The sequence below is a fragment of the Conger conger genome, unplaced genomic scaffold, assembly GCF_963514075.1.
Source record: "Conger conger unplaced genomic scaffold, fConCon1.1 SCAFFOLD_37, whole genome shotgun sequence".
In the NCBI taxonomy this organism is placed as follows: domain Eukaryota; kingdom Metazoa; phylum Chordata; class Actinopteri; order Anguilliformes; family Congridae; genus Conger; species Conger conger.
The window spans coordinates 1,549,290-1,564,246 of NW_026890511.1; the positions used below are offsets into that span (position 1 = coordinate 1,549,290).

General features: G+C 43.3%; 1 protein-coding gene across 1 annotated transcript in view; it reads left to right on the forward strand.

Annotated features, from left to right (window-relative positions):
* Positions 1-14,957, forward strand: part of LOC133120472 (NACHT, LRR and PYD domains-containing protein 12-like) — a 73,201-nt gene that overhangs the window by 53,376 nt on the left and 4,868 nt on the right. The window contains exons 8-9 of the mRNA XM_061230324.1: positions 4,919-5,266; positions 10,532-10,705. Coding sequence (XP_061086308.1) covers positions 4,919-5,266; positions 10,532-10,705 — 522 coding nt within the window. The remainder of the gene's footprint in view (positions 1-4,918; positions 5,267-10,531; positions 10,706-14,957) is intronic.

The following is a 14,957-nucleotide window of genomic DNA, read 5'->3' on the forward strand; positions in this document are numbered from 1 at the left end:
GGTGCCTCGGGGTGGATCCTGAGGTGTAGTGGGTGATGTATAAATGCATAGTGTGGGGCCTCGGGGTGGATCCTGAGGTGTAGTGGGTGGGCCCAGCTGCAAATCAGACACGGGAGTCAGCAATTATCTGAAAAAAATTTATCTTTTTATCTTTTTTGGGGTATTGGTGATAGCGCCCCCCTCAGGGCAAGGGTAGGGAAAAACAGGAGAAATAAAAGGGGCCGTTCAGGCAAAATCAACTCAAGTTCTTCCCGGACCGGGGTATACTCCAGAACCTCCTTCCTTCTTCCCTCTTGGGCCATGTCAGGGCTGGGGGGAAGCACAGAGGTACAGGGTAAGTACGATTGGGGTTTTATTAGGCTCACGTGTCTGGCGTCAGGGGAAGGTGGGGTCTCCTTCAGGGCCAGTTCGTGGGGTCGGTATGGCAGGGCGTAGACGGTCCGTCGTCTACCCGGTTCAGAGCTGGCTCTTCCTCTCTCTTGTCTCTCCCTCTTTTAGGATAGGCGCTGACTGACGCTGTTTGTAGCCTGGGTTAGTATTCTTCCACCAGGTTCACTCACGTGCGCTGTCCGGGGTCCTGGACTGCAGGTAGAGGGATCGCTCTCCAGGGTGCTGATCTCCCCCTCTCCTCTCTGGGAAAATAGACTCCTTCGTGTACCTCTCCTAATGCGTAAAGTTTGCGTGGCTGCGTTGTGCGTGTCCTTCTGGGGTTCTCCACCCACGTGGTGCAACATGCAGGAGCAGGGGCGCCACAATAGGTATGACAGAAGCAGAGCGAGAATTGCCTTATGAATAAGGATATACCAATTCAGTCTATGGGTGGCCAGTGCTGGCCAGCCAACCCAATCATATCAGGTACAATGGCGAGTGAGAGCCCTACAATTTGTAATGAATCTCAATGTACCACCATGATAAACAGTGTTGATCGCATGGAGGCACTGAGAGGATGCATGCATGTACAAAACCTCACCATAATCAAGCACAGGCAGAAAAGTCTCCATTTAGCCTCAAAAGAAAAGCATGACTTGTTTCTGAAGAAAAAACCCAATTTCAGTTTCGTAAATAGGTGCTGAATATGTGGTTTAAAGGAGAGGCAGTCATCATTTAAGATACACAAGTACTCATATGCGGAAACAAGCTCAATCTCTTTTCCCTGAAGAGAAACAATGAATGGTAGATGCAGTCAGTTTTTTCTTGAATTGGTAAACACCATTAGTTTTGTTTTGACAGCATTTAAAACACGTTTCAATTGACATTTTGTACAATATCAAAAGCTTTACGTTCTGAAAGGCTTTGACAAGATTTGTAGCACAGCAATAAGTAACAGTATCATCAGCATAGAAATGAAGAGCAAGCATTTGACACATTATGACCCAAACTATTGATATAAATGGTAAATAAGACAGGAACCAGAACTGAGCCCTGCAGCACCCCCTTATGGATAGATGGCACATCTGAAGTGAGACCATCAAATCGAGTGCATTGAGCTCAGTCAGAAAGATAGTTAACAAACCAAGCAACTGCTCGCTCTGAGAGAGCTGTGTTGAGCAATCTCTGCTTCAGAATGCTTTGGTCAACTGTGTCAAATGCTTTGGAGAGATCTATAAAAAGTGAGACACAGTGCTGCTTATTGTCAAGTGCAACAGTAATATCATTCACAGCCTTCAGGGCTGCTGTAATTGTGCTGTGTTGTTCCTGAACCTGATTGGGACGTAGATAACATAGCGTTTGTATATACAAAAGTTAAGTCATTCACTAATAAGAGCTTCAAGTACTTCAGCCAGTGCTGACAAATATGAAATTGGCCTGTAATTATTTAAAAGACTCTGATCTCCCCCTTTTAACAGTGGGAGAACATAGGCCGATTTCCAGATCCTTGGGATTTTGTGGCATTCCAGGGTAAAACTATATGTTAAAGGTTCAGCTATAATGTCAGCTGCCAATTTCAAACAGCTAGCATCTAAAAGGTCAAGACCAGCAGATTTTCTTGGATCTAAGGCTTTAAGGGCTTTGTGCACTTCCTGTACTGAAAAGGAGGTAAAGCTGAAGGCTTATCCATTTTGTATTGGATATTGGTGCTATTTATGGTAATGAGCCAAAGCGTCACGGGTCAACAGATACACCTGACTGTGCCTCACCTCTTATTCACCCTGATGAAGGCCTGTGTGCCGCAACGCGTCCGTGCGTGTTTTTCATTTCTCACCTATGCATTAGCCGTATAATAAAGGCTTTTTAACGCATCCATATCAAGAGTGCCTTGGTCGCCATCCTTTGGCTATTTCACGATTTAGTGCCAAAAAATGCAATTGTTTGCAAACAGATTCAGGAAAGTATGATATTAACATGAAATTTGGAGTTTACAAAGATCGTTATACCACCCCCTCTCTTGGGTCGGTTGGTACAGAAAACACTGTAGCCATCAATAGAAATATGCAGATTTAAAATATTTTTGCACAATAAGATCAGCATCAGAAGATTTAGCCCAGATTCAGATCATGTCTCTTTTCGGAAGTAAACTGCGTACATTCAAATGAATTACGCCCAGACCAGACCTACCTTTAAAATCAGCTGGGGTGCTACAGTTCAACAGGCGGCAGGATTTGGTTGCACGTTTCCTGATATTAAATCAAAAGAACAACTAAACATCTCTGTCTTGTCAAAGTGAACGACAATGTCCTCTTTGAGTCTGTGGAAGCAACAAAATCTGAATGAGAGTTCTTCGAGATTGTGAATCAGTTTTTTAAAACAGAGAGGCTGAGAATGCACCCAGCTTTTTTGGCTGAGAGTTTGGGAAAAAGCGAGACGGTGTTTGCTCAATTAGTCCATTTGTGCGAGTTTCACCACACAAGATGACCAGCTGGGAGCGCACATTGTCAGAATCACATGCCCAACAATGGTCGCCTTCATTGCCATCCCACTCAATTACCAAACTGAGCAAGGCAAAGATGACAATCATTGTCCAGGAATAATAAAAAAATCAAAAAATACTATCAGCAATCCTGCAAAGGTAACTCACATCAAGGCCACAACTCGCCCAAGAAAGACAGCCTCACCTGACAGTCACCACTCCATGCCAAGCTCCCAGGTCAACACTGCTAGCTCCACCGACACATCAGCCAAGCTCCCAGGTCAACACTGCTAGCTCCACCGACACATCAGCCAAGCTCCCAGGTCAACACTGCTAGCTCCACCGACACATCAGCCATTTCATAATGCGCCACCCCCTGGTGGACCTGCAGCTATTACACGCTCCTGAATATAAATCTTAAGCGGTGATAAGGCACGGTACTAAATCAGGGAAAAACAGTGACTGAAGGCGCGCCACCCAATAATTTTAAAAGAAAATAAAGAAGAAATCAGAACCTCATTTTTGACACACAAACCCAAACCACATGGCAAGCTTATGTTCACCCAGAATGGGACGGAACAAACCGCTTACCCTGTTTCAATATTTGCCACCCGACAATTCTCTCCGCTTGCATTGAATCACCATCCACTCAATGCTGCGCTTGAGAAGTGGTGAGGATGTGTAAATAAATGGAGGAATAGGTGAGGAGGAGGCACAAATGAGCGAATGGTCAGAGGAGGAGAGAGTGGACTGGAGCACGTCACAGGTAGCCAACACAGCAGCAGAAGATTCCTTAAAGTGATATTACAGTTTGGTACAACATACATACTGATGTTATTACGACTGCGTTGTAGCACTGTAGGGAAGAAGACAACTTCAATAGTTTAGCTCATTGTTGAAAGATTCTCTGTATAATCATGAAGATTTCTTTTTTTTGAAATGACATTTATTTTAAGATTTTTTCCCTTTTTCTCCCAGTTTGGTAGGCAGTTGTGCCCCGACTGATTCGATTAGAGCCAGCATTAGAGACACCGCTCACACCTCGTCCCTCACGCCTTCTTCAAGCGGTCTCGTCTCATGCTCGTGATCGTGATTCCGAGGCGCCCGGGGTGCTGTTGTATGCGGCGATCCGCTGACCCTGCCAAGTCCCTCCTTCTGGAGCAGCGAGCCAATTATGCTGCTCCATGAGGGCCGGCCAAACTTGGCTTTTTGGCAGGACCAGGAATCGAACCCCGGTCCCCGGTGTGCAACTGCAGCCAACTGCAACCACACGTTGCGCCACCACGGCCCCTAAATCATGAAGATTATTAAACGTGTTTTCACTTTGTCATTATGGCATATTGAGTGTAGAAAAACAAATCTATAAAAACTGAAGGGGTGAGAGCTTTCAGTATCTAGTCTTGATTCTTGCCTTTTGAGTGGCATGGATTCTGTTATTGGCTTTTTTTCTGTTAGGACCAGAATTGTGCCCATTGAAGTGAAGAAAGCCATTAAAAACATTGTTAAGGGCAGAGAAAAAAACAAAAAACAGTCAAAGACATCGGTGATGCGGAACATCAAACAGTTACAGAATCAGCAGGTAGCTGAATGTATCTGATATATTTTAAAGTTCTGCCACGCCTCACAACTAAAGACACGCAAAGACACGTACACAAAAGGAATCACTTGTACTTGGGTACAGCTACAGCACAAAATTAATGCAGGGGTGCCAAGAATTGTGAAACCAGTTTTATTTTATTTTATTATTATTCTTTATTTTAATTTGTTTTGTGTCTACATTATTGTTGTGCATGTTTATGTAGGGAGCCCACAGGATATGAGCATGTCGTAGGTATGTCAGTCTGCCTTTAGCTGTGTTAGCTTGCAATGCTGTGGGAAGTTTGTCACAGAAAACCAAAACCAAACCCACGGGCCACTGTGACAGATGTGTGTTATATTTTACATCTTATCATTAACTGTGCCAAATGTCCCTCAGCATTGCAAACTAACTCACTGTCCACTCTGAAAGATGTTATCTTTTACATCCTACCTAACCTTTTTATTCTATAATGTATTCATTCTTCTTTACAGACTGCACAGTTGTAACCTAAGTGAGAAGTCATGTGAAATTGTGGCCTCAGCTCTCCAGTCATCAAACTCAACCCTGACAGATCTTGACCTCAGCAGCAATAACCTGGGAGATGCAGGAGTGAAGCTGCTCTGTGCTGGACTGATGAGTCCAAACTGTAAACTACAGAGACTGGACCTCAGCAGCAATAACCTGGGAGATGCAGGAGGGGAGCTGCTCTGTGCTGGACTGATGAGTCCAAACTGTAAACTACAGAGACTGGACCTCAGCTACAATAACCTGGGAGATGCAGGAGTGAAGCTGCTCTGTGCTGGACTGATGAGTCAAAACTGTAAACTTCAGAGACTGGGGTGAGTAGTGCGGTGTTCTGTGTGACCTTAACAAAATAAAATTAGTGATTATGGCTCTATACAGGACTTTTGTGCTGACTGTAAAGAGCTCATTCCCACCTACAGAACAGGACTTTTGTGCTGACTGTAAAGAGCTCATTCCCACCAACAGAACAGGACTTTTGTGCTGACTGTAAAGAGCTCATTCCCACCTACAGAACAGGACTTGTCTACTGACTGTAAAGAGCTCATTCCCACCTACAGAACAGGACTGTAAAGAGGTGCTGCAGTTGATGGTTGGTGATTGACCCTGATAAGAAAGCCAAAGGGCCAGATAACTGCAAGGACAAGTTCAGAGGAGGTAACAACAGCATGGTGCCCTGACTAATAATGTCCAGTATGTGAAGGAGAATGCTGCTCTCAGAGCCAAGATCAGTCAGCACAGGGGCCCCTCAGGGTTGTGTTCACTCCCCGGTTTTTTTCACACTAAATACAGATGAGCACCAGCAGACAACCTGGGAACTGTGCCTAATGCACAGGGGCAGTAGCCTTGTAGCATTCTGCGATGGACAGGTTTGTTCAATGGTGTGACTCAAACGATCTGATTTTAAATGTGAAGTAGAGGGAGGAGATGGTGTTTGACCCTACATCAGTGGGCGAGCACAGGCCAGTTGTCATCCATGGCCAAGGCATCACACAGGTTACATTTTTCATTTTATTTGTACAGCGCTTTTAATAGAAGACAGTCACTAAGATGCTTTTCACCGTCAAAAAGTGGCGAGAAAAAACTCCCCAATGGGAAATCTTGGGAGGAACCTGGCTATAGAGGGGGAGCCCATCCTCCGCTGGCTGGCAAGGTGTAAAGTGAGGGCAGAATGGATATAACAGAAATGTGATACGAAATCTATCACAGCCAGTCAAATGGGCTGAACAGGTCACAGTAGAGGTAATAAACTAGCTGAAAGTAGAAAGTGTAAAATGAGGGAAAGTACAGTGAGCTGGTTTAGAGAGGCAGGGTGATGCAACTTGAGCTCCAGGATGTGTCGAGGTTTGGTCATGAACCGGGGGAGGAACAGGGCTACAGCGGTCCGCAACCTTACTTTACTTACTTTCTTATTTCATTTAACAGGGACCATGCCCATCACAACTGATGAGCCAGAGTTTGCTCTGAAGCTCATTTTCATCTGAACAGGGACGACATTACACTACATTACAAAACACTTACACCACAACAATCCATTTGATGTGATTACAGTAACCAGGTAGATAAAATACTAGTTCAGTCAGGACCACTGGTGTCAAAGTTAGAATCTTCATTATCAATCTTAGACACAATACCGTTATGTTTGGTGGTATGTCTCTGTTCTGGAAGCCCTCCCAGCCATCCATACAAGCATGGATAAGACCAGGAGGGGGCAAACCCCCAGAACTGTCATAAACCAATACACTGTTGGTAAGATGGACTCCGGCTGACAAGGTGACTATGTGAACGACATTCGGCTACCGGAAGAAGCCCTTCATCCAGTCAGCTCGAGGCCATTTGAACATGATGTGGGTCTGTGGCTGTGTGTAGCAACAGCATTTTGGACTAAAATTTCAACCAGGGGAAGCCTTGGATGTAAGTTCAGACACTGAAGCATATGGGTGTTCATACTTTTATAACAAGAGAGTTGTTTTCTTTAACTAATAATGTCCAGTATGTGAAGGAGAATGCTCCTCTCAGAGCCAAGATGAGTCAGCACAAGGGCCCCTCAAGCTGTGTTAGCTTGCAATGCTGTGGGAAGTTTGTCACAGAAAACCAAAAGGAAAAAAGCAAAAGATGTATCTTGTAACAAAAGGGCAAAAAGTAACAAAAGGCCAAAAACTAGGGCTAGACCCCAAATAGCAAGCACATGAGGTAAAAACTCCCCATTGGGGACTAAAACCCTCTAACAGAGGCTCAGGAGAAACCCGGCTTTTGAGGGGGAGCCTATCCTCAGCTGGACAGCAAGGTCTAAAGGTAGGATGGAGAAGACAGATATTTTGTAAATTGGAGAAATTGAAATGGGTTGAACCGGGTTCAAATGAGGGAAAGTATAGTGAGCAGTTTGAGGGGCGGTGAGATGCAGTTGGAGCTCCAGGATATGAGAAGGTGTGGGCATGAACCAGGGGAAAATGGGCATTTTCCAGCATACACATCAGGTTTTTTCTGTTCAATAAATATTCGCACAAGGGTTAAAGTACATGGGATCAAAACGGGATGTAATTCTCAATTTGCATTTTCATTTTGGCGCGCATATGCTTCCTTATAGCACAGCCTACAATAGTGATCTGTGCAAACCTCACAGATCACTATCAAGTCTCACCCATTGACCGTGAGACACACGCATTTCAACCAGTTCACACGCTCACACGTGAGAAAAGACAGGTGTGGCACCTGTCTTTTCTCACGGTGAGTCGGCCGAGAAGGGATAACGGAAATAAACATGATTTTAAAAGCAGTCTCGTTGGATTTGGAGCCACGTTTGGACACTTGAGGATCTTTTGACATTTTTTGGTGATCTTTACCCGTCTGGCCGGTAGGCGGGGTTACTGTGAGGATCTGCCGCGTTTGTCCCACTCTGCACCTGCACGCTCAGAAAGGCGGTGTGCTCTGATGGGTAGGTATACTGTGAACAACGCTCCAGTAAGTTAGTACGTTTTAAATAGTAAAATATTGTTTCAGTTGAAAACTTCGACTTATTTAATTTGTCACGTCATTTTTTTTCTATGAATTGTAGTGTTTGGCTGCAATACAAAGTCCCGCAGGAGGTTTTTAACCTCCCATGTCGAAGAATTGTATGCAAACTTAACGTTAGCTACTAGCTGCTATTAGCCTATGTTTGGGAACATTGCTTAAATATGCGCGAATATGAAAGTTTAAATGCAGTTCCTTATGTTTTGCTTCTGCAGCCAATGAAAAGATGCCCCTGCGAAAATGAGAGATAATTGATGTTAATTCGAATTTAAATGTTTACTGACAGGGGTTTACAGTCTTACAATTTTACAAGAAAAACACGAAGTATTTTATTAATTTATTTATTAAAATTCAATTTACTTGACACTGAACCAATCTACCCTCCCCCCCCCCCCCCCCCGTTGAAAAAGGCCCCCTGCCTAAACCTTGCAGGGGCCCCCCGATATTTTGCGTTACGCCACTGAAGATATCTGAAGATATCGTATCGTACCGTTAAATTTCATATCGGTTCATCCCTACCACACACACACACACAGTCAGTCACGCACGCACATACACACTCAGTCACACCCTCGCACAAATGCTCACAAAGATCACCTCTCCCGAACTATTACATTTTTTTCTTACATGTATAACTTAATCAATTTATTTTATTCAGCTGAGTTTGTCTTATTGGTTTGGCCTGTCATTCTATTTGTTTTATTTGTGCTGGTCAATTGTAAACTAAATTATAGTTTATATAGTTTATATAAACTCAATTATAAACTAAATTATAATTGGGAGAAGTGGATTCGGCCGAGGGGCCTCTGCGACCAAAACATACACAATGTCTATTTGCTCCAGCCCTGATTTGCAATCTCACTCTGAGTTTTTCATGAAACTTGAGAGCCTTGTCGTGTTAATCATGAATTGTGTTCTTATTAATTTGGTTAAACCAAAGAACAAAACTACCATTCCCATAATTCTAGGGGAGACAAAATGGTGAGAGAAATGGAGCCGGCGTAATTAGGAGAGAGCTGAGGAAACTTTTCAATACCTAATCGATTTCCTAACCGTAAATTCAGCAACTCATGTTTGTAAAACGTGTGGCTAGGTGTTTACTAAGTTAATAAGGCTGCAGTTGTTTGGAGATAACAATGCTTATTTGCGAGTGACGCACACATGAACTTGGAAACCTGGCAAATGAAATTGAACGTAGCTAAGCGCCTCTGGCTCTGCTTCAGCTGTTAGCGCGTGTAGTTTCGCAGCAGGTCTGAGAAATAATAGCATTACTGGTTAGGAAGTTGGACATTATGTTGACTGGTATTTTATTTTATTTTCCGGTGCATATATAAAGTGGTTTTCCATTTAGCTAAGTGAATATTTCAAAATGAATGGCCAGAATACTAAGAAGTCATCATATTTAAATTACTTGGTAAGTTGATTAGGCCATTTACACCCCCTAGCTGTGTCACTACCCACGATATTCCACAGGTTTGAGTTCCATAACACTTTTATACGACAATAATTACATTTATCTTTAAGAATGTTCACAAAAGAAAGACCAGACAAGCTTTATATTAATGTATTTTTAATGGAACTATGTTTTATGGTGAATGTATTCTTCCTGAACAGTAGTTTATTGGTTGATAAGGTATTGCTAACGCTATTGCAATAATGTATCCCCACTGCACTAACTTTAGCCAGCTTGCGACTTTACGTTACACCTGATGACACTGACACAAGTCATTTGTGTAAACGTTTATCTGGACACATTCAGATAACGTGCAGTTATTTAAATAATTCATAGCGTCGTCATGAGTCATTTGCTTCAGCAGGCTTTGGTGGTCTTGCCGACAATCGCTGCGATGGTCAAAGGACAAAATAACTCTTTTTGTTTTACTTTGGGAGGCTACTAGCGGCGTGATGATAACATGAAGTTAATTTAGGTTACAAAGTAGATTACGGTGATCTAAACGCAGAGTAAAATTAAAAGATTTGTGAACATCGTGGATATTGGCACGGCTTGGACGCAAACTGACCAATGGAGACAATGGACCAGACCTATCCCTTATATAAATGGTTACCAGAGCAAAAAAAAAAAAGTCCATTAACAGTTATTTTTTATCCATTTATGTGTAATGATGAATGTTGAACTTAAAAAAAAATGTATGTATGTTTGCTGACCGCAGAACATATCACGGGGGATCCCCACAGTGATCATAAGAACACTTTCTTGTGTTTGCAAAATTCATGTTTGCAAATCAGATTCTGTCTCATATGTGATCATCATAGAGAAAATGTTTGGTAATTAAATCATTGCAATCGGTTTCAAACCTTTATCTTTTTTTGGTTAATGAAGCTAAATAATTGCCTTAGAATTTGGTGGATTAATTTATGAAATCATTTAAGAATAATTTATGAATGTAATTTACACAACCCTCTCCCTGTTTTTTGTATGTACCACTCAGGGATGCATATGCAAATAGGAAATGACATATGTATGAACTGGCAAGGTGAACATTATTACAATCTCCAGTGAATTTTAATGTTTGTGTGTGTGTGTCCATGTGTATGTGGTTTCTCCACAGGCTGGGTTGGTGTAATCTCACAGAGGGCTGCTGTGATGTTCTGGCCTCAGTCTTGCGTTCTCCTCACTCAGAGCTGAGTGATCTGGAGCTGAGAGACAACGAGCTGCAGGATTCAGGAGTGAGAGCGCTCTCTGCTGGACTGGAGGACCCACACTGTAAACTGCAGAGACTGGGGTGAGTACAAACACAAACCCTTCAATCGGGGTTGGAAATGTGCAATTTTTTAAAGGGGCAATAAAAGCAAAATGCAGGGGCGTTTTCAAAATAAATGTGTGAATTTACATAGTAGCATTTCAGATTTAAAAAAAAACAGTTGTAGTGACAAACTACTATCATGTGCAATTGGCATCAATATAAGTTAAAGCTACAGGCAGGGGAGGTCTCACAGAATTTTTGATGAAGAAGCGATCCATAGTACCTCTGAGATGGGTAATACAATGATCACATTTGTTCTATGATGGGGAGGTGCACAGACATCCTTTCCATTTTCTTTTCCAACTATAAACACAAGAAGAAAAAGATAATTCTATTTTACAGTATATAGTAGGCTATAATATAAAATAATATAGTAAAATAATGATATTCTATATTAATAATTATGGCTGTGTGTTTGTCACGGAAGTGACGTATTCTGTGATTTCTGCGCAAACATCACATTACATTTTATTCAGCAGACACTTCAAGGTCAAATCAAGGTCATTAACCAAACAACAGAACAGGTCCGATAAGGTCCAATTTGCATAGGATCGGTTATAAAGCAATGAACATAAGTCTAGTACGCAAGGTAGATAGGCCAGGTCTGTAAGTAATAAGGTCAGGAACTACAGTACTGAGACAAATACACATGTGAAAGTCCTAGATTAAAGTAGATAATACAACACGGGGCTAAAGTCTGAGACTGGTGAAGATAAGTGACAATAGATTAGCAGACTCCCGCAGAGGAGTCAAGGTACAGTGTGAAGAGGTGAGTCTTCAGACTGTGGTAGAAAATGGGCAGTGAGTGAGCAGTTCTTATAGCAATGGGGAGGTCGTTTCACCACTGGGGAGCAAGAGTAGAGAAGCTCTGCAGCCGGGACAAGCGAGAGCCATTCACTCAGCTGGCAGGATGAGCAAGTGGGGCTGGCATTTGGACATTCCTCGGTCCCAATCGGTGCTCTTGCCTACTTGATTAATGGCAAAAAGGTTGGGTCAGAGAGGGGGTATTTAACCCGCAGTGGACACACGATTATTTTTTTGTTCAATTCAAAGAAAAGGCTGTTTGTCTCGTCTGTCAAGAGACGGTGGCGGTATTCAAAGAATACAACCTGCGCCGACATTATGAATCCCGTCACAAAGACAAGTATGCTAGCTTGCAAGGCCAAATGCGAGCAGAAAAAATCTCAAAGCTAAAAACTGGACTGTTAGCTCAGCAGACTACATTTGTACGGCAAACTCAGCTGAACCAAGCATCAGTTCGGGCCAGCTTCCGTGTTGCTCAGCTGATAGCAAGCTGCGGTAAACCTTTCACTGAAGGAGAGTTTGTCAAGAAATGTTTGAATGTTGTCGTGGAGGAGGTCTGTCCCGAGAAGAAAGATGTCTTTAATGACGTGAGTCTGTCGGCAAGTACAATTACCAGACGCGTTGAAGAAATTGGGGGTAATGTGTATGCCCAGCTGCAGCAGAAGACTAAAGATTTTGACTTTTTTTCATTAGCACTCATTTCATGAGAGCACGGACGTGCAGGACACCGCGGAGCTTCTTATTTTTATTCGTGGAGTTACCGCAAACTTTGAGATGTGCGAGGAGCTGGCAGCCCTACAAAGCCTGAAAGGCACTACGACTGGGGAAGATATTTTCGACAAAGTATGTCAAACCATGCAACAGTTGGATCTGGACTGGGCAAAGCTTGCCAGCATCACGACTGACGGGGCCCCTAGTATGGTGGTCGCGTCTCGGGGTTTAATAGGACGCATGAACCGGGAGATGGAAGAACGGGGTCTCACCGCCCCGCTACAAGTACACTACCTAATTCACCAGCAAGCGCTGTGCTGCAAAGTGTTGAAGTGGGATTCTGTCATGAAGGTTGTGGTATCGTGCATAAACTTCATCAGAGCAAATGGACTTAAACACAGGCAGTTCCAACAATTCCTGTCTGAACTGGAATCTGCGTACGGAGATGTGCTGTACTACACAGAGATCCGATGGTTGAGCCGCGGCAAAGTTTTGAGGCGTTTTTACGAGCTGCTACCTGAAATTAACGCATTTCTTCAGTCAAAAGGCAAAACGGTCCCAGAGCTGATCGACCCAGCATGGAAATGGCACCTCGCATTTTTAACAGACGTGACAGAAATGCTGAACGGCCTTAACTTGCAGCTACAAGGGAAGGGGAAACTCATTTGCGACATGTATTCCCACATAAAAGCATTTGAGGTGAAACTAGCGCTGGTTTTGGAACAAGTGAAAAAGCACAACTTCACCCATCTCCCTGCTACCCAAAGCTTTTCTGCAGAGAAGCCAGCTGTCGCGTTCCCAGGTGAAAAGTGTGTGGAAACACTGGAAATGCTGAAGGCGGAGTTCGGTGTACGATTCCGTGAACTACATGTTCATGCAAAAGAAATCCGTCTTTTTCAGAACCCTTTTGTTGCCGACATCGATGAAGCCCAGCCTTCTTATCAGTTTGAGCTGGCCGAGTTACAGAACTGTGATGTTCTGAAAGACGCATTCAAGCCCAACAGTCTCATTGACTTCTATGCCGCCCTCCCAAATGACACCTACCCTAACATAAAAAAACACGCAATGAAGATGTCCACACTTTTTGGCAGCACGTATATCTGCGAGCAAACCTTTTCACGCATGAAACTCCGGAAAACTCCAACGAGATCAAGATTGACAGATGAACATTTGCATCAGTGTTTGAGACTGGCTGTGACTAGAATGGAACCGGACATTCAACTTCTCACCAGCCAGATGCAGGCCCACAATTCACACTGATGAACATACAGTACATAGGTAAGCTCACTTTTCTGACTTAAATTAGTCATTCTGAGTATGAACAAATATAATCATAATAAAATCTATTGGAATAAAATCCATCTCCACAACCATACTGGTATTGAAATGTATTGTGCTGTGTAGGTGCTGTATCACTTAGTTCGGTTTCTTAGCCTGCTTGCTTTGTGGTTTTCAGAGGGAAGTTGATGAGAGAGAGCCTACAGTGGTGTCTACTGGGCTAGCCTATGGAACCTACAAAACTGGATTATAAGGAAAGAACACAAGAACTTTGAGAGACATTTGAGATTCTGCTCTGACAAGTGAAGTTGAACTTTTACCTAGGATTGTGCACGGCACAGCATAACTTTCTTTCTGTGAAGAACCCAGAGAGGGTTATTTGATTTTTATTGATTTCATAAATAGTGTTATTAGCCTATATATTTTCTGCGTTATTTTATTCTGTGAAGAACCCAGAGAGGGTTATTTGATCTCAGAAAGGGTTATTAATATTTGGATATGTGTGGTGCGCTGGAGTGTCAGCATGTTTTCTGGAAAACAATAAATGATTACATTTAGGGACCCCTGCGATTGTCACACTTTTTCTGTTAGAAACTGACCCTGGCCCCCCATCAGAGAAGGGAAAAGTTGTGGCCCTCACTGGAAAAAGTTTGGGGACCCCTGTCCTAGATGAAAGTAGATAATACAACACGGGGCTTAAGTCTGAGACTGGTGAAGATAAGTGACAATAGATGAGCAGACTCCCGCAGAGGAGTCAAGGTACAGTGTGAAGAGGTGAGTCTTCAGACTGTGGTAGAAAATGGGCAGTGAGTGAGCAGTTCTTATAGCAATGGGGAGGTTGTTTCACCACTGGGGAGCTAGAGTAGAGAAGCTCCGCAGTTGGGACAAGCGAGAGCCATTCACTCAGCTGGCAGGATGAGCAAGTCGGGCTGGCATTTGGACATTCCTCGGCTGTGTCCCAATCGGTGCTCTTGCCTACTTGCACTGATTCGGAGGTGGTCCCTGTTTTTGCCATCTCTGTGGTTTCCTTGTTTTCGTGCTTTCTGTGATTTTTCTACAGTTTTGTACGGCAACTGTCAACCTTATAGTTGCCTTATATAGACCTACAGGTAAGCACGCTTCTGAACTCGATAACTCATTGTTTAATTAATGTGTGCTTTTAAACCTACACTCCGACCCGTATATTGCATCAATTCCCGGAAGTATCCACTGTAATGTTTCAAATTGGGGATGATTTAGCAGCTAGTCACAGATGAGTTAATCACAGTCCAGTCAAAAACGTCAGCGTGAGTTTAGGGGGCAGCCTATAGCATAGTGGCTGAAGTGCTTGACTGGGACCAAGAAGGTTGGTGGTTCAAGCCCCAGTGAAGCTGCAGTAAGATCTGTGCTGCTGCTGAACCCTTGAGCAAGGCCCTTAGCCCCACATTGATCCAGGGGA